Source organism: Leptonotus elevatus, chromosome 2 (assembly GCF_054856555.1).
Source record: "Leptonotus elevatus isolate MCC_2025b chromosome 2, RoL_Lele_1.0, whole genome shotgun sequence".
Lineage (NCBI taxonomy): Eukaryota > Metazoa > Chordata > Actinopteri > Syngnathiformes > Syngnathidae > Leptonotus > Leptonotus elevatus.
Window position 1 is genome coordinate 32,497,090 of NC_141240.1, and position 19,518 is coordinate 32,516,607.

Consider the following 19,518-nt stretch of genomic DNA (forward strand, 5'->3'; position numbering starts at 1 on the left):
CGTCTTCTCCATTCGAGTTCCAGCAAACTCGCGCGTCAACTTTAACAAGAGGGAGGGAAGGCTGCGGCTAATTCATGGTTTCGCTTCCTTGCTAAACATTGTGCATCATCTTTATAATTGAGCGTCAGGTAGAAGGCAAACGGCGGTCAGAGCAGAAGAATGTTCAAACATGTCCTCTGTCAAAGCTAAAGAACACAAATATCCCTTTTAGCTCCAGCTCCTCATCTTCGCTGTCAGTACCCTGTCTGCACACGTTAAGCCCACTTTTCATTGCGGTCGTCTTACACCTCAGGGCCTCAAGACAAAAATTACATTTAAATCCCATCTCTCTTCTAGCTGCCAGAGTGGTTTGTAGGCGCCATCTCTAAATGAGTTCTGCATGCATTCGCTCTGTCTGAGCATGCAACAAGACATGGAGCATTTGACAACAAACCTTTTGTCCATTTTGAATCTCAGAGAGATGAAAGACAATGAGAACCGGAGCAATTTCATCCTTATATCTTTATTCTCTGGATTTTACAAATATGAGACTCTTGCAAATCAACTTCAAATGTGCAACACAATGGCATCATGGACTGCTCTTCAGGTTCTACTCCCCTGGCTCATTTCCCATTTCCCAAGCCCGACTCCACCCCACGTCTGAAAACAAGTCCTTGGATGTGAGCTCCAAGGGAAGTTGAACAGTCTCTTTGGATGAGGCGGGCCACAACTGCTTCTTTTTAGAATGTCTCATCTTGCCATTTGGGTTTTGGGGGAAAGCACAGATAATAATGGCATGCAAGACTCACATACAGACCCACTGGAAGATTTTTCTTTCTTTTTTTTTTATATAGAAAATAAAGTTTCTGGCTTAATTACTGAGGCCACTGCCAAGCATGATACACCCTTCGAACTGCTGACAACAGCGGTATCAGATGTAATTGTTAAAACCGTTTCAACACAACAGCCATCTTTTCATATTCAATACATCTTGTTTGAAGGACATAATACGTCAATTTTATATTAGTTCTTCTACATCATTTCACTACAAATGCATGTTCGTTTGGTTAAAACAACTTCAAAAAGTGGAGGGGGGAAAAAGCCATCCCACTTGATCCAACTGCAACACATCTCAATATGGCACAAGTGTCTTCAAAATGATCTAAATGCATCATCACTGGTGGAAGAAAAAACAAGTCACACCATACCTAAAAATATTAAGACATAAATCATCACAATAGAGCCATTTTTTTCCCCTTCAGGTTGAAACATGCCACTCTGAAAATCCTTCCAAAGAACTAAAACAAAAGAAAAATATTTCCCACCACTTAAGAACACTGCAACTGAGCAGCTCCGAGCTGGATGTCGACCTTGCCACTCGAGCTGATAAACTTCTGTTATTCATCAGAGACGCTGCACGTTGTGCAACTGAGGATTTTACCCCTCACTTCGTGGGAAGGTCACGCGACCGCCCGTTAGCGTAAACTTAAAGGGCATACACATTTTCTGCTTTCTTTGAGTGACCCGCCTCCGTGTAGCCGTGCGTCAAATCAAGACACCGGATGTGCTTATCATGACTGTTGGTGCAGCACACCAACATGATCCCCACCCACTTAAAAACACTTGTTGCATGTTTGTCCGAGGAGAAATGTTCTCTCCGATGATTCTGGCCTGCGTTCCCCCTCAGCCCTTCCGCCGAAGCTGCCAAATGGACATCTTCCTTTTCAGCAGCCCGGTTTGCCCGCACACAATAATCCAAATAAATATTCAACTCTAAAATAAGGGCAATTTGGCTGAACAAATTCAAAGAAAATGCCTCGTCGTGTAACACAAACTCTCCAAATCAACCAGCGGCCAGAAAGAAACATGAAAGGAAAAAAAGTAGTGGTTGTTTTGGCGGAGAGGATGACTGGGCGTCGGCTCTCGTCTGCATCCCATCCCAGAGGTGATCATGCTCTGTCTGTTCAAAGTCTTTGACCTTTAACCCTCGTCTCCCCCTCCTCAACCCTACTGACTGCTTCTCTCCCTCGTTGCACAAAGGAGGGGGGAGGGGTTTATCTCAATCAGCGTAGTGCATGATGGATTCGACGTAGTTGCCCGGGAAGAGGCCCGTGGTTTCGTTCATCACACCCTCGTACCAGCCGTCGTCGTTCTTCTTGATCACGTAGATAATGGCGCCCTCCTGGAAGGACAGCTCGTCTTCTTTGTCCCGACTGTAGTCATAGATGGCCACCACTGTGGGACAGTCCAAGGAGGAGAGTCACCTTCTGGTCTGGAGTTTATGTTAAACGAGGGATTATCAGGTGTACCGTAAGAAATTATTTATTTTAATTTAACCTTCTGAACTCAACTCCTATTACTTTTTTAACCGTTAATGCAAATGTATGAAACGTCACATTGCCAAGGGCGGGGAATTTTGTCTTGTTTTGCAATTTCTAACTTCAGCTTCAAATATAGCAAAAGTATCATGTAGTGTTTTACATTCAATTGTACTTTTTGGTTTCTATTGTGGACACTTTTGGCAAATTTAGAGTTGAATCCCATGAAAACCTTTTTTAGTCGTTGTTAATTACTGTATTGAAACATACAATTTATGTCTAAAATGAAAACCATTTTACCCAACACCTGCCTTCCATTATTTTTCTATTTTTCCAGACATAGGAGGTATCCATGTAACATTCTTTGTTTACAAAAGGTGTGTTTGATGGCTCACTACACTCCAGTGGAGTATAATTGCGGCTTTAAAATATAGAAAGAATTTACATTTGGGGGTGGTTTCCCCATTACCCCCCCTTTCCCATTGATATTGAATGTTTATCAGCATTTTTAGATAGAAAAAAACCGGGGCAGGGGGATAAATGTAAAATACATAAATAAATACAAATTCCCCAATGCATTTTGACAAACTTAGACGGGTTTTCTCTTTTTGTGGGCCGGCCCGGGCCCCATCTCCCGCAAATAACGAGGTGCGATTGTACTGTATATGGGAAAAAAGGAGGGACTAACAATAATAGTTTGTTTTACAGCCTGCGCATTGTGCAAACATGCTAGAATTTCAAGGGTTTAAAAATATTGAAAATATACAAAAAAATGGTTGAAGTCAAAGTTACCAGTAAAAGTAGTTCAAAACTATTAAGTTAATTTACCCAAAAAATTACATTCCCTGTATTTGACCACAATGGCCATGAGCAAAGCAGAAAGGTAAGTAAAATAGACCTGAGGGTTAATTGGTCTTAAAGTTATTATTGATATACTGTACTACAAATGTATTTGTTCATCCACCTATGCCAGTGATGTGTAGTGACAGGCAGAATGAAATTTGACGAAATGCTCTTCCACCAAAAAGTACAACAAACCCTTGTAGTCACCAATTTCCATTCATCCAACTGAATTTGAAAGCTATAGCTTCTTGCTTTTATCATCTTAGCTTTGTGTTCAACTAATCGGGCCTAGATTTCACATTGTGATAAGTAAATTTAAAAATATAATTTGGGGTGGTGTGCAATTATATTTTTCTAATGCAACCATGGCCAATAAAAGGTTGGAATGCACTATGCAGGAAAAGCGGACCTTTCTCCAGGTAGCTTCGTGGCGCCCAGGGCGGGTCCTCCTCTGCGTACGGATCGCTATACTCCACCACCGCTGACTCCTCTTCTTCTTCTTCATCATCATCATCATCCTCGTAGTCTTCCGGTGGGGGAGGAGGTGGTGTAACGTCCTCAAAGACTGGCTCGTCTGCAAGGGGTGGCGGGGGTGGCACATCTGAGACTAGTTTGGAGAAAAATAATAATAATTAGCATACTACCAAAAAAAAAAGCATCGTATGAAATAGACATGGCAAGTAGGCATTCCCATGCATTGGAGGAAAGGACGATTGCATGCTGTTTTTTTTGCCCTGCCAGGTAAAGGACATGCACAACTGACCAGTTACTACAACTCAGATGTTCTGGTAGACCATAGTACCAAATAATGACAGTGGAAAGGCATCTGTGATTAGGCAGGTAGCATATGTGGTGGAAAAGGGGCTTTAATGTTCTATTGGTTATTCTATAAAAGAAAACAACCAAGGATGACACCTAGTGGTCTTGCAGATTTCAACCAAGACAACAGACTGGTTGGTGAAGGAAAGTGAAAATGCAACCTTTTAGTCACAACACTTTCCCGAGATTGCAAAACAAAAAAGTTACTTTGAGACTAAAATTTCCTAAAACAGCAGATGTGGACGGACTAATGACGACTGCGTGTAAAGGTGGAGGTCGTGCAGAAGGTACTAGAACCACTTACTGGTCTCCTGAACTCGGGCCACAAAGCCCATCAGGGGCAGCTGTGGGGTGATCTGCATGGAGGGGGGAGGGGGTGCGAGTGGGCCTGCAATTGCCAAAACAGTGTTCAGAAGACCATCAGGTCATTTCAATGTATTGGATATTTTACATATCGAATAATTGATGTGTGCTGTGTTCGCAATTCACGACTCGTGGACTCGCATATCACAATTGCTTTGGTAATCTATTCTCCATAATTTGCTGGAAAACCTCACTTGGTCACTGTTTTTGTGCTCCAGCCAATATGCAAGTATTGTTTTAGCACCATTTTGTCTTCATTTTGGTGAAATGCGTTAAGCCTTATGAAGTGCTCTGCCGCCATCTTGTGGCAATTATAAACCCTTTTTAGAGGAGCGTCAACTATGGATTTTAGCGAGGGAATACTGTATTGACAAAATGAACCATTAATACTGTGGTGTCTGTATGTAAAGGTGAGAAGGATACAGTGCAGTTCAAGGCAGCAGGAAGATGAACAACTACAAATTCCGATCAACCCGGGTTGCACAATAAAACACAAAATATTGTGTATATGTTATAATATGTTTATACCTTGATTCTGGGCAAAATGCGGTCCACCGTTGAGCTGGATCTGATTCGGTGCCGTGTTAGGTTGGCCGGTGACAGACGAGGGGCGCCGGTACGGTAGGGATCCTCCTACGTGAGCATTCTGAGTCGGCTGCACCGGGCGGTTCATGCTGTAGAACTGAGGAGCACCTGCAAGGATCGCCACCAAGAGGAAACACAGCACATTACAAAGGTGTTTGTCTTCTCTTTTTGAAAAAGCTTTGGAGAAAAGCTCCACTTCAGAAAAATTGCACAACACATACAAAAAAGAAAATAAAAAAGTACTCGAACAAGCACAGAAAGGCTGAATTCTCATGCGTGACACATCAGAAAGACAAAACAGTTGCTGTGAAAGTATGCAGGGGGGTGGCGGGAACAAAGGCAGCATTAATCAGACGTGCAATTCCAACGCATTTCCAAATGCTTCTACAAATCGTTTTCCTTCATGAGATGTGAATTTTCTGATCATATTTACAGCTTCACAGGTCTGCGTATGGATCAGAAAACTCAGCTGAGATCATGGGCGGGTGGCTTTTCCACATTGGTTTACACTCACCTTGTGCAGCGTCCCCATAAGTAGCGGGTCCTGTGCCAGTGGGGGTTGCTGAGGAAGGGAGCTGGGGAGGGGGTGGGGGTACATGCGGGATGTCGGCAGGTGGGGGCCCATCAAGGACAGGGGGTATGGGACCAGGGGTGGTGGCAGTGTTGGGTGCAGGTTTAGTGGTGTTAGGTGGGGCAGGGGCTAAGGGAGTGTCGAGGTCGTAAAAAGGTGAGAGAAAGGAAGAAGAGGAGAAAAGAAGGGTGAGGGAGAGGAGGAACGTTCGACAATCCTTCGGGATCATTCACATTCTCATCTAACCTTTAACCTCAAGAGTATGCAGAAGCCAGACACAATAATTGTGAGCAGATAAACATGGGTCGTACCTGGAAAGGCAGTGGGCGGGGCTGGGGTGGGCACGGCGATGGGCACACCCACACTGCCGCTGCCGCTGTTCTCCCGGCTGCTGCTGCGACTGCTGCTGGGGTGGCTGCCACCGCTGCTCCCGCTGCTGGTGGTGGGTCAGCAAAAGACGTCAAGACGCACGCAAGCAACAATCGCCATCCCACCCGCACGAACCATGACGGAGAAACAAACTCCAATAATGTCACAGATATCGGAAACAGCCTAGCAAAAGACGCGTGGCGACTTCAGCACACAAAAGACAAGACATGGCGCGCTGTAATAGCAGCAAGCAGAGTTGCGGTGACATGAGGATGGATGAAGCTAGGAAAAATATTCAAAACCTTTTTCGTCTTTTATTTCATTGGCATTGCTCTTGCACATGACGATCCTACAGCAAACGATTGTCCTAAATTAACGATTTCATTTTGGAAAGGATGCATTACACGCAGCTTGTTGTACTCCTGCTCACTATTTTGATATTACCCTAATTCCTGTACAGGCTATGCCAGTCTGGGTATTCACCACATGTTGAATAATTAGGAGACAGGGGTTTAAGCCAGGACTCCGAACAAGGGCGATTCAATGTTGGGTCAGGTTTAAGTGTAGGAGAGGAGACGTATAAAAGGGCAGGGGTGGGTAGCCCAACAGGGCCTGTGTTCTGCACATATAGTGAGGCATGCTGGGAAGGGGGTTGGGGGTACCTGTACGTGCGGTTCCTCTGATTAACAGATGCATTGCGTGCTGGGCTCTGCAGGGGGTGCGCCATGTTGCGCGTCGGGCTTGAGACGTAGTCGTTAGGGACAACGGGAGGACGCACCGGCTCGAGCGTCCTATAGGGGGAGTGTCGCCTGTGAGAGGGTCAGGAGTTTGGGGTGGGTGGAGGGGCATCCACAGAGAATTGTAGGAGAGGGGAAGGGTGGGGGAGAAAGGGGAACAAACAAGTGCAAACTTAAAGAAAATGGGGAACGACAGGTGGAACATTGGGGCTGGCTGGGGTGAATCCACAGGTAGCAACAGCTGGGCGGAACCAATGCAGCATTACGCTGCCTGAAATTAATTCAGTCTAAAAAGCTATTAAATCTAGGGGGGACCCCCCCCCCCCCCCCCCCTGAGCAACTGTGATGTCATCTTCAGTCGACAGCAAGAGGCAAAATGGCTGCCCTCTGAGATGGATAAAAATAACAGAATTTTGCTTCATAACTCATATTCCACAAATGTAATATTAATTCGAATGTCACGTTTAGACTAGTGAGGTCACATGTAAAATACTAGTGTCAAAAAATGTTTAAGGTTGACTTCCCCTTTAAACAAACAAACAAAAACAAAAAACTAAAACCCTCTGTAAAGGGATAGTTAGCAGCTCAGGAGGAAAGGTTTTGTAATGGCAAAATGTTGCTATGAATAATATGTGGCAGCCAGAAGTGGGCAAGCCGGTACCATTCAACTCAAAGTAAATAAATTAAAAAGAAAAAGATGTCAGTCTTTAGCCAAAGACTGCAGCATTGGATCCATCATGGAGGTGTAGCTGTGGTTACATGCATCTTGCAGAGACGAAGACCAAGACCACACTTAAGAAAGTCACTAAGCAGATGGGACACAGTCACTCACAAATCTAGCGGTCAATTCTTAAGATCAGCCACAAGCAGAAACACAGACAAAGACTGAGACTAGTCAGGAAGTGAGAAGAAGAACAATGTTTTTCAGCTGCATGAGCGGATAACCCCTGGGATTAAACACATATTCGACAGTCCAACACACACAACAAAAACAGGATGAAAAGCTGCTGGTTTTAAAGCTTTTGCTTCAGAAGGCAAAATACGCTGCCCGGGTATACACGCGTCCAACCTGCGCACACAACTTTGCTTTACACATCCCTTTTTTGTTTCTCTTTTACTCTGTGACAGAGCGAGTGGTAGCTGAATGGTTGACATCCTGTCATCTGTGTAGATCTCATGTGTGCAAGGACCTCAAATACAAAACAAATGCTTATCTTACGTACCCAAGAGTCCCTTTCCCACTCATCGGCGGGCTGGGCGGCTTCTGTGTTGGGGGGTTCGTGCGAGGGAGTCCACCTCCACCACCGGCTTTCATGCTCTGAGCACTGGCCTACACAGAGAGGTAAGTGTTATGAAAAGGAAGCCATTTCATTGTGGGAGAATTTCATAAACAAACAAACAAAAACACTTTTTAAAGGAGTAGTTGTGATTTTTAAACAAGTTAAAAATCACAACTGGATGTTTCTGTTGGTATAAAGTGACTGCTTGAAATACAGGTCAGAAGATGGAAATTTGTCAAAATATCCAGCTACTCCTTTAAAAAAAATCAAAGTACATCCACAGCAATTTCCAACAACAACAAAAACAGCATTCAGAAATCAAAACGCCGTCTTTGTTTGAGGGGCTAGCTTTGAAAATCTTACCTTAAACCTTTGCAACCACTACGGTTGATTACAAAGGTTAAATAAGGTGAGCAGAGAGAAAAAGAAAGAGAAAGAAAATCAACAGATTAGTGTGCAATAGAAAAGAGGAAAACGACAGACCAAGAGTTATCCCTTGAGAAGCCTTTTAAAACATCTAAAACAAGCAGTTCAAATCATTATTAAAAAAAAAAAAAAAGCAAGAACGAAAGAACGGCATGTTTTTCATTTCAAAACATTTGACCAAACTGCCTTTTATTGAAACTAAGTAACAAGTTGCTAAAGTCTGGACCAGAAGAAAGTAGTGGGGGCCCGTGGGGTCAAAAGCATAAGCATGTGCTTGAAAGACACTAAAAATAATAATAATACACCCTTTGTTTTCTCTTTACCTTGAGTCCATGGCCCATGTCATCCAACAGGCTGTAGTCGATAGGCTTGCGGATGTAGCGCACAGGCCTTTCTGGATTGGCCGGGGCGATGATCTTGTGTGTGCGAGCTGTGTTCTTGTTGGTGGTGAGGATGCCAATCTCCCGCCTGGCCACCTTCTCTTTGTGAATGTCCACCGTCTGAGTACATCAACGCATTTTCTTACGTCGTTAGAACTGTAGATGCTTACTTGCTGCATTTAATGGAAATATATACAAAGAGCTGAGCTGTCCACTATGTTCTTCTTTAGAAAGAATCCTAGTTTTCTTTTATATCGTACGGACTGTTTTCCCACCTCTCCAAGCTGCCATCATGCTTTACATTTTGATAACGCACATGGCCCGCGTGAAGCTTTGTGGGGCTTGCGTTGCCAAATAAGGTCTTTAGCCCCAAACATTTGAAGGCTTATTTACACAAATTCTGAAATCCTGGCACTCTTGGAAAATAAATAAATAAATCACAGCCAGCCAAATGTCCACATTCACAAAAACATTCATCAAGCAAAGATGCACTCCATTCAGTTCACGTGCACCCAAAATATGAACGAGTTCGGGAATTTTCATTAATTTCACTTGTTCAGGTACAACACTGATTATATTACGATAGTTGACCGCGGTTGAGTCGGGACGTGAGCGCGATCTATATTTGCAAATAGTTGCATGTCAGCAGCCCAGTGCCCACCTGAGAGATGTGGTTGATGGAAGACTCCATGCGGCGTAGCTGCGAGGCCTGGATGTCCAGCATCTGCAGGACATTGTTGGCCAGCGTGTTGATCAGGTAGGCCACGCTGGCCAGCGACTGAGTGGTGTAGTTCTTGGTTTCCTCCAGCGCTCGCTGCTTATCTGGGGACTAACAGGAAGCGGGGCATGTAATATTTGAACGAATGTATACAATTGTATTGATATTAAATTAAATAACAAATTTGGGACTTTTATTTTGAAACACATACAAAGACAGGAGTTTGTATCATCGAGAACACATGGGCTCAGCTATCAAGTGTATGCTGTCTCACAACTATGTAAAAACAAGTTACTATTTTAGCACCTGGTACGTAGTCATATTTGGACATCATGTGACATGACCTGAAAATTTTGTCCAACAAATATAAATTTTCATTATAGTTAGCTTTTTTTGTTTGGATGGCCAATGTCAGCCTTATAATTTTTAATTTAAGTTTAAAATATGTGGCGTGACCGTGCAATCAACTATTGTAGAACATTTTCCATTAAGATACAGTACAGGCCAAAAATTTGGACACACACATCTCATTCAATATGTTTGCTTACATTACTATTTACATTGTAGATTCTCACAGAAGGCCTCAAAACTAAGAATGAACACATGTGGAGTTATGTACTTAACAAAAAAGGTGAAATAACTGACAACAGGTTTTATATTCTAGTTTTTTTCAAAATATCCACCCTTTGCTTCGTATTCTCACCTCTGAGAAATCCACCAACACTGTTGGAAAACCATTTCAGGTTAAAGCTCATCGAAGGAATGTCAAGAGTGTGCAAAAACTAATCAGAGCAAAGGGTGACTATTTTGAAGAAACAAGAATATTTTTAAGTATTTTACTTTTTTTTAAAGTGCATAACTCCACATGTTCATTCATAGTTTTGATGCCTTCAGCGAGAATCTACAATGTAAATAGTCAAAACAGAAAATGCATTGCGTGAGAAGGTGTGTCCAAACTTTGACCTCTACTGGAGATGTCCTAAAATTGTAGATAATAGTAAATAATGATAACAAATAAATATTGTATGTGTTTTATCAAAAATAACTGTGCTGGGTCTGGTAACATCCTTATCTGTCAATGACCCACCTTCGGACAATATAAAGTCTTTAATGAACCTACCATGCATGTTTTTGTAATTCAGGAGGAAGCCACAGAACATGCTAACTCCACACAGAAGGCCAAAGTAGAGAGACCACTCGACCTCAATGTTGGCCACACACCAAGTTAATTAAATTATAAAAGTTACTTTATTTTACTTTATAGGCCCTGTAAAGTGAATTATTTCTAAATATCACGTTTTAAGAAATCTGCTAAAAACGTGCAAAGAAAGAATGTTGTAGTACTCTATTATGAGAGAATGAAATTATTTTTCACCATTTCGGGTTTCCTGATTTTTAGGGTGTGGCTAAACGGCACCCAGTGATGTGGCTTGGCCATCCAACATGAGTCACCCCTCTCCATAAGAACAGAGCGCCTTTTGCAAAATGTAGTTATTGTTTAGCCCATTTCTACCGCTACAGCATACATTTAGTTGGCTGATGAGATAGATGTCGGCTTCAAGAATTTAAACACGATAACGGACTCATTTGATAAGAGGTAACAAAAACATCCTTCTCAGACAAATATGAACCACTTAAGAGGAAGGTAAACATCATGGAACTGATCTGAGAACAGTTCTAAAAGGAATATTTGGAGGCATGAAGGGAAACAGTGTTTCCACTTCCTTACTGACACTGGGGGCAGCAATGTCAGTAGTATGAAGTGAAAGACAATGCTGCCTAAGAAGATGCCCACTGCAAAACTGCCATAACTCAACTGTGACGCTCCGGCCATGCTTCTCAAGTTATCTCAACCCATACAAGTCACATCTGAATGAAACGAGACCATTGTGTCATGGAGGAAAGTTGTCGAGAAAGAACTGATTCAAGAAGGAGCAAACAGGAAGTTGAATTGACAGTCCTAGAAGGCTATTATAGGGTGTGAAAAAAAAAAATCAGAGCAGCAGTAGTCAGCAGGACAACCTGTCAGACCTGCTCTTTAACGATAAAAAAAAAAATAAAAATAAAAAAAAGAATCAAATATTTTCAAAATCCCATTTTGGTAACACACTAATTAATCACTGTGACAAAATGCCGTTTACTATTCGATTAATGGCCAAGCACATTACAGTTTAGATTACAGCTGCATCATCAACAAATGGAGGCGAGAGGGTTAAATACATTTCTATCTATACAAAAGGATGAAAATGTCGCAGTTGCCGCCATCCTAAACTTGACTGTAAATGAATGTAATAAAAATTGTGATACTGTAGGAACATCTAGGGTGAAAATAGGCAACCCCCTTAATGAGTCTGTGTTTGTGCACAAGATCATAAATCAGCCGACTGCCACGGCTATAACAATATGTGGTGTAGATGCCCAGAGATGAATCTATCGTCTCGTCCTGTATCCACACTCGCTCGGTTCACAGGCAGCTCACCGGTTGTATCCCAGTGATCAAATCAATCGATTATCAACGCGATTTAAAACGTAGCTGTCTGATGGGGCAGCTGCAAGCTATGTGGCTAAGGCGATAGCCCACGACGATCGTAAAAGTCACAAAGGTGTTTGTACCGTGGGAATAACAGACATTTTGAGACTGTGTGCGTTAAACACGCGTCGGGGGCACGAGACAGAGCCTGTGAGTTGTATAAAGCCGCGCGTTGTTTTTTTGTTGTTGCTTTTATCCGAGCTTGGCTAACACCGCATCTCGTCGAAAGCACTAGCAACAGCTACCCGAACAGCGTTTGTAATGCCCGCGATATACCCATAAAAAAACAAAAACGTTTTCTCATACTGGAAAATTCTTACCTGGACATAGTTGCTTTCACAATATTCGGCGACTCTTTCCAAATTAGTGAAACTATCCAGCAGAGCGCTGCGACCTGCTGGAATCTCCTCTTCTAAAAGCATTTGTAGCTCCGCCATTTTCACATCTTTAGCGGGGCAGCATGGGCTCACTGGCGCCGCTACGGTTGCGTGCGGTACTGCAAATATCACTGGTTGATAAAAATGGGGCGTGTGTTGGGGCAGGGGGCGGGGTCAAGAGTACTGTACATTGTATCTATCACGGTCAATGAAGCTATATACGTTGTTTATCACAAAGTATAAATAGTAAATTCAAATACCTGCTAAAAATAATTTCCTCATCTTTCGTAAGGAGCTCGGTCATCCCGAAGGGGCTCAGAGTCGAGGTGGCTTGGGCTTCTGGTTAGGGACAGCATCTCGATTGTGTATTTCAAGCAGTCCTTCTCGACTAATGGGGAATCTCCTCTTCTAAAAGCATTTGTAGCTCCGCCATTTTCACATCTTTAGCGGGGCAGCATGGGCTCACTGGCGCCGCTACGGTTGCGTGCGGTACTGCAAATATCACTGGTTGATAAAAATGGGGCGTGTGTTGGGGCAGGGGGCGGGGTCAAGAGTACTGTACATTGTATCAATCACGGTCAATGAAGCTATATACGTTGTTTATCACAAAGTATAAATAGTAAATTCAAATACCTGCTAAAAATAATTTCCTCATCTTTCGTAAGGAGCTCGGTCATCCCGAAGGGGCTCAGAGTCGAGGTGGCTTGGGCTTCTGGTTAGGGACAGCATCTCGATTGTGTATTTCAAGCAGTCCTTCTCGACTAATGGGGCAGGCCCCACTCTGCCGGTAGAGGCCCGTGTGACCCCAAGGAACATGTTTTTTTTATTTTGCCCAACTAGAATCAAGTGTAATTGCACATCCACTACAGTAGGGGACAGTGACACTCATTTTCAGAGTGCGCAACACTTTTAGCTCCTCTGCAAAGGTGTACTTAAAACAATTTTATAGTCAAATGATACTATTTATAGTTGCAGCACAGAGTTGGGGCTGTGCAAACTATCTTCCTCTTTTGAGGGGACATAACAAAATAATTGAGAAGTATTGATTCACAGAAATGTAGAAGGGGCATCCAACTGGGATCCACTCAAAAAACACCCATGCACCGCATCCGTACAGGGTTCCAAATTAGGATTTTAAAGTTACAATTTCACATTAGGGTTTTTAACTAGGGTTAGGGTTTCAAAGTCGGGTTAGGTTTTTTTGAAGGCATGCCTGTCAATGGAGCATAGATAAAGAGGCATTGAGAATGGGCACCCTGCTTTGATCGACGGACCTTAAGTCACAAACCGTTACGGAATGTTGCTATCTATCATAAACGTGGAGAGGAAAAGGTCAAAATCATCAGATGTGCAATTTCTAAACAAAAGGAAAATTAGAAACGAGCGAAGAATGCAAGTATGTATGAACGCAGTTTTATTCTTAACTAACCTCTCGTAACGTTTATTAGCCAAGATGCTTGATTCAGAATTCAGATACTTTTTTCACTTCTCACCTGTTTATTAGCCTCTCGCTAAAAGACCCCCTTGCAGTTGAAGCACTGCACAAGACCCCTCATCATTTTATCTCATTCGTCCCAAAAATAAACAATGTAAAGATATGGTGAAAAATGCGGACCACAGAGATTCAGCGGAGATGCAACTTTGTAAGTCAAGTTGATCAAAGCACTCACAAATAAACATTTTTACAAGCGACTAATTTGAACTCCTCCTGCTAACGGTGATCCACGTTTCCTCCTTTGGTGCCGAAACCAGCTCGGATTTGACCTCCAGGACTTGACCCTCCAACCGGCGAAGTCTCAGCTGCCGTACCAATGTGCTGAGCAGGACAGTAGCTATCGTGTATGCAAATCTGTAAGGAAAATGCATAGTAAAACAAATTTAAGACCATTATTTGATGCGCCTTTGTGTTTGATGGCGGCCATTACCGGAGCTCAGGACATGTCTGATTCCCAGAGAAACCAAGCAGAGAGAAAGTCTTTCTGGTTGAATCATCCTCAAAACGATCTGGGTCAAATCTGAGAGTTAATCAAAAAGTGTATTTAAAGCACTCCCAAACACACGCAGATTAAATCAACTTTTAACCCATCAAACAATACATCGTTCAATTAAGCATTACAAACAGACCTGCTTGCTGAGCTCCAGGTGTTGGAATCTTGCATCACGACACCCAACGCATAGATCACCAGGGTCTGAAATGTGACAACATATTACGTTTCGTATGACACATCACTTTTTGTCTAGTGTTTGACGAAACAGGAAGTATCATGTATTACGTTTTCATAATGATAAATAGAATTGCAATTTGAAGCCACACCAAAATGTCATGCTTTTCTACCTCCTACTTTGCACTTTTTACCTCTTTCGGGATGACATGCAGATCAACTTTTCCATCCAATTCCTGAAGTCGGGCAGCAATGGGAGTCAACTTTGCAGTTCTCACCGTCTCATTCAGCACCTGCTGGCAGTATCTGCTCAATGACAGAATTTGGTGTCAAAGTCCATTCAGGACACAAAAATCAAGCGCTAAAAAAAAAGAATTATTGGCTTAATGACAATGAAAAGCTTACTTGAGCTGAGGAATCTTGTTTAAGGAAATGGGATCTGAACCCAAAACCTCTTCCAGCTCTTGATACAACTTATCCTGGACCTCTTCTGAAGCGGACAGGAAGTGAAGAACCCAGATACACACTGCCAAAAAGTTTTACCATTTACTTGGGAAGATGAAATGTGACTATTTGTTTGCATGCCATGCAGTGAGGCGCAGCACGCACAGTTGGCAGTGATGACGCATCCAGCCAAAGTGAACACCATACTGTCCTCCATGATCTGAAACAAACAACAAATCCTTGTGCAAATATTGTATACTAATCCTGTGTGCTTTATTTATTGATTTTTAATTTTTTTAAAGTCCTCGACTCAGTTCTCACCTGTCGCTCTGTGAGAGACGACTTAAGCAGCATGTCCACAAACACCATCTGCTTCTGATTGGCTTTTCTCTCCTTGGCCACAGACAGCAATACTGACTCCATTTCTGACAGAGCTAAATACACACACATGTATTTATACGCAGTGGCACGTCTGTCCGTCCGTCCGTCCGTCATTCATTCATTGAAATCCGTCCAGCCATCGTTCATTGAAGTGAGCCCCGTGATTTAGGGTAGCTGGAGACAAATCCAGCCGTTATCCCGAAAGTCAGCTGGGATAGACCCCAACTAGCTCTAATAAGATGTTTAATAGAAAATCATCTTGGAGGGAGTGTCTGAATTTTCAAAAGTCTCCAACAATACCATTAAAAGTAACTAGTGGCTTTTTTTTTTCAACAAGAGTCACAAGAGGTGTCTTACTCTCTGAATATAGAAACAACGTTTTTTTAATTATCAACACACACATGGTGACACATTACGATAAATATGGTGGTAACATTTGAAAGGGCTTTGAAATGTCATCACTGTTGAACCCTTTCATCCCTTTTCTCAACCTTAACTTTGATAATAGTGACAAATGTGAAGAGGCTTGGTTTCCTGACACTTCACTTTTTACCCCCCCCCCCCCCCCAAAAAAAAACCCAACAACATAAAAATTAATAAAATCGAAGGTAGACGTACAGTATAACACAATAAAACACTGACTCAACTTTAACCAGATGCATGCAGATATGGATTACTGATTCGGAAGTGAGTCAGCGCAGCTCAAATCAGTGTACATTCTGTTCTTCTTTCATTCTTACTGTCAACTTATCCATAGTGATGTGAGCAGCCAGAATAGAGAAGTGTGTGCACCTCTTTTGTTAAAGTAGTTCTATGATTGTTCAGACGTCTTTGCCATTACTAAGACCAAGAAGACTACTCCATGCAAAATAGATGGCTCTCTTTGACAAGGCATTACTGTACCTGAAATGCTCCATTTATTTTTAGAAATCACCCAATTGACGGAATATCTAGTTTGTTCATACCTCAAATTTTGGCTTGCAACACAAAGCTGAGAAAATGTACCAAGTGATGGCTCGTAATTCGAAAAAACTATAAGTTGGGGCACTCGCATGTCAAGGTACCGCTGTACTTGCATGAAATGTTTGTTTTAGTCAGGATTATATATTATATTAGATATTTCCGCGACCCGACCTCGGATAAGTGGCAGAAGATGGATGGATGGATTATATATTTCCCCCTACCTATTAAGAGTAATATTGTAAATTTATGATTTGTTTCTAGGAATTTGTAATGAAAGTTTCTGAATGAAAATTCCTGGAATTTCACAACCGTTACTCATTTGCTGAAGCGTACCATTTATATTTGGCAACTGGAATCCACTGACGAATATATTTGTCAAGTCGTCAGTGTTGCTCAGGACGCAATGATCTGTAAATTATTATTTTGCCACCAAACGACCAAAGCTTGGTATTTTGTAGGGTGAGGTAATAAAAAATATATATTAGCGTCAAAGGCTTGGCATGTTTCTTTTTGAAAAAAAAGAAAAGAAAAAAGCTTGTTTTCTCCACTTTTTGGTCAGAAATCTGTGTTTTTGGTCAAATCAACCCATGTTATAACTGATGTAGCCTAGAAAAGCTAGAAATGAACTTTTCTGTTGAACAAAGAGTCTACTCTTTCTTTTGGTAGGCTTGGTGGTAAAATTGTCACACAACACAATATCCTGTGGGTCTGGAAAGATTACTCGAAATGATTGAAAACAGCTGGCACAATGAGAAACTCTGCTTTGAATACGGCTGGAAGTGAATGACTTAATCCAGATTTATGATAAATGCAAATAAGTCCATACTTTTGTAGGACGCTGCTAAAGAAAAGTTGTAGTTGGAAAATGTTCACCTGTCGCATAATGTGTCTTTTTGCTGGAGCTTTTCTCCTGTGAGCCGTCCAAGTAGCCTTTCCCGATTTCTGACCAGATCTGTCAGGATGAAAACAAAAAACATATCTGCAGCATCACCAGAAAAACACTCAATTGTTTCTTTCTGTGGACTCAGAGGTAGTTTAAGCAACAATTCGTACCGCGTCATGATTCTTGTGGAAGGAAATGACTTCGGCATCGTCACCGAAGCGCTCGCCGAGGGCGAGCTGAGTGACGGTCTTCATGGAGAGACCCATCAGGTGAGCGCATAGTGGTATGTGCTGAGCCTCCGGGAATGACACCCACTTTCCAACCAGCTCCTCAATTAACTGGCAGAGAAATTGGCAGAATTTTGGGTGAAAAACCATGAAAAGCGGTGAGTGAGATGTTTTAGCCTGCTCTGCCACACCTTGAGAACCAATGAGAAGTTTTTCTTTAGAGTGTCGTTGATGGTGTTGTCATACATCTTTTTTCTAACGACAGCCTCATTGACCCCTCCACTCGTCCCTGATTGGTAACCGAGTAACGACTTCAGCATCGTTTCAAATGAGTCAGCTATGGAAAGCAAAGGAAACCCTAAAATGAAGGACAAAACACAACTCCATTGTTGTAATATTTTTGCACTTGTTGCACCTACTCGTGTGGTTTGGGTTGATGTGTTGCCGCAGCTGGTTCACGGAGCCCAGGCTTACCACGAGCCGCCGACCGAACCAGAATGATGCCACGGAGCCAAACTCCTCATGTAAAGCCACCAAGAATTCATGCAGACTGCCTCTGTTCACAATGTCTGGCAAGTTGCCATCTCTAACGACACGACAGCCAAACACACACACACACACACACACTCAATTCTTTCAAGGCTAATCAGAGATGTGAAAACTTGAATTTGATCATTTGATTGACAATTGTGCATTAAAGTAGCAGAATAACAATGACATTGCTTACTTCTCATCAGTGGGATTCAGACCTGGTATGTCAGAGGCTCTTCTGGATGACTGAAAACCGCAAGCAATTAAGACTCTCAATTATCGTTAAATCAATTCTTAAAATACTGTCTACTCAACAGCTTGCGTCATAACGTGAACACACAAACACACACTGCACTTTATGCTTCAACTCAGGTCCCATTTCATGTCCTCTTTTAGTATAACTAATTTTTAATATATTATTGTGTTTGCTTGAAATGACATTGCGTGATTCTGTCGATTTTTATCAACTTGTTTCGAATTTAAACTGAACCGATGAACAGCATCAACATAGGGTTACGTTCAGTCGAATATAATTCCGTGTGGTACTCTAGTTGTGTACCCAGGCTCCCTCTAGCGGTATGCAAAATAATCACTGTCTGATTATAGTGTGTTTAACTTTAAATTTATTCTTATGAATTGTTTGTATTTAAACATTTTTTAAAGCCCCATTCCGATAATTACAAAACGGGGGAGATTCCACGAATACATGGTCGTCACGAATTGTGCTCGCGTTGCTAAGTGTGTGAGCAGCAGAAGAGACACAGAATCGGAATCGGTTTAACATAGTACGTAATATTAACATTCAGATTAGGAGGAGGTTGAAATGATTGAGTTTTCAATTAGCAGTGTGTGTATAGTACGGACGGCCAACCAAAGCCTTTTAGCAAACTTTCAGTTAATTAGCGGCTAACTTACCGGGTAAAGATACACAATTGCACCAACCAAAACGACTATAAACGTTACAGCAAAGATAGCAAAATCCAGCATGACTCTTGCCGACTGTAAGCACTATTTTAGGCACTTATAAGCAGTAATACCGAGGTGAAGAGCAATCAGACTCCACGTCAACAGAACGTGTCGGACTCTCTCTGCGTTCGATTGGAAAAGACATGAGATCATGTAAGGGATAACTAATCAATCTCAGAAAGAATCGATGCGCGAATAAAAGCGTTTACAAAACAAATTATTTTCTAAGATTCATAATAATGTAAGGGCTAATAAACGACAAAATAAGTAAAAATATGAGTAAAAATAAATTTATTTTGATTTTTCTTTTTACATTTTACAAATAAAGAATCAGCCAAAAGCTTAATAACAACTTGTCATAAGTATCGCCAAACTTTTGATTCACTCAACGACTGCGCATCAGACAAGTGTTTCCGACAAAGTTACTGGGATCACCAAATGCTTACTGGTTGCTATTTGAATCCCTATATTAAAAAACAGTCTGCACAATGTTCAAATGACAGGTTTTGGTGACATCAAAACAACCAAAAAATAATAATGATCTCCAAACAACTCAACTGAAAACAGAATCTTTTAAGGCTTAAAAACAATAATAATAATAATTGGGGCTGGGCTCTGCCTGGGCCATTCCAAAACCAATTACCTTCTTCTTGTGAAGCCATTGTT

At 42.0% G+C, this 19,518-nt stretch overlaps 2 protein-coding genes across 14 annotated transcripts; both read right to left on the reverse strand.

Moving 5' to 3' along the window:
• Nucleotides 1-482: 482 nt before the first annotated feature.
• Nucleotides 483-12,407, reverse strand: abi2b (abl-interactor 2b). Of its 13 annotated transcripts, XM_086069216.1 has the most exons (12): nucleotides 12,239-12,407; nucleotides 9,332-9,499; nucleotides 8,614-8,790; nucleotides 8,228-8,245; nucleotides 7,808-7,914; nucleotides 6,510-6,656; nucleotides 5,790-5,914; nucleotides 5,422-5,607; nucleotides 4,851-5,015; nucleotides 4,264-4,347; nucleotides 3,550-3,747; nucleotides 483-2,214 (listed from the first exon to the last, which is right to left on the reverse strand). In XM_086069216.1, the coding sequence occupies exons 1-12, from the start codon at nucleotides 12,353-12,355 to the stop codon at nucleotides 2,039-2,041; spliced, it is 1,668 nt and encodes a 555-aa protein (XP_085925342.1). In that variant the 5' UTR covers nucleotides 12,356-12,407; the 3' UTR covers nucleotides 483-2,038. The 13 variants fall into 13 exon arrangements, with proteins under 13 accessions (XP_085925342.1, XP_085925328.1, XP_085925332.1 ...); XM_086069202.1 differs by lacking the exon at nucleotides 8,228-8,245 and having other exon boundaries at nucleotides 12,239-12,400; XM_086069206.1 differs by lacking the exon at nucleotides 6,510-6,656 and having other exon boundaries at nucleotides 5,790-5,911; nucleotides 12,239-12,400.
• Nucleotides 12,408-13,686: 1,279 nt separating this feature from the next.
• Nucleotides 13,687-18,979, reverse strand: cyp20a1 (cytochrome P450, family 20, subfamily A, polypeptide 1). Its single transcript, XM_086070255.1, has 13 exons — nucleotides 18,802-18,979; nucleotides 18,083-18,132; nucleotides 17,775-17,941; nucleotides 17,547-17,692; nucleotides 17,299-17,466; nucleotides 17,119-17,197; nucleotides 15,223-15,335; nucleotides 15,067-15,121; nucleotides 14,863-14,983; nucleotides 14,652-14,763; nucleotides 14,420-14,484; nucleotides 14,221-14,310; nucleotides 13,687-14,144 (listed from the first exon to the last, which is right to left on the reverse strand). The coding sequence occupies exons 1-13, from the start codon at nucleotides 18,871-18,873 to the stop codon at nucleotides 13,988-13,990; spliced, it is 1,395 nt and encodes a 464-aa protein (XP_085926381.1). The 5' UTR covers nucleotides 18,874-18,979; the 3' UTR covers nucleotides 13,687-13,987.
• Nucleotides 18,980-19,518: the final 539 nt, after the last annotated feature.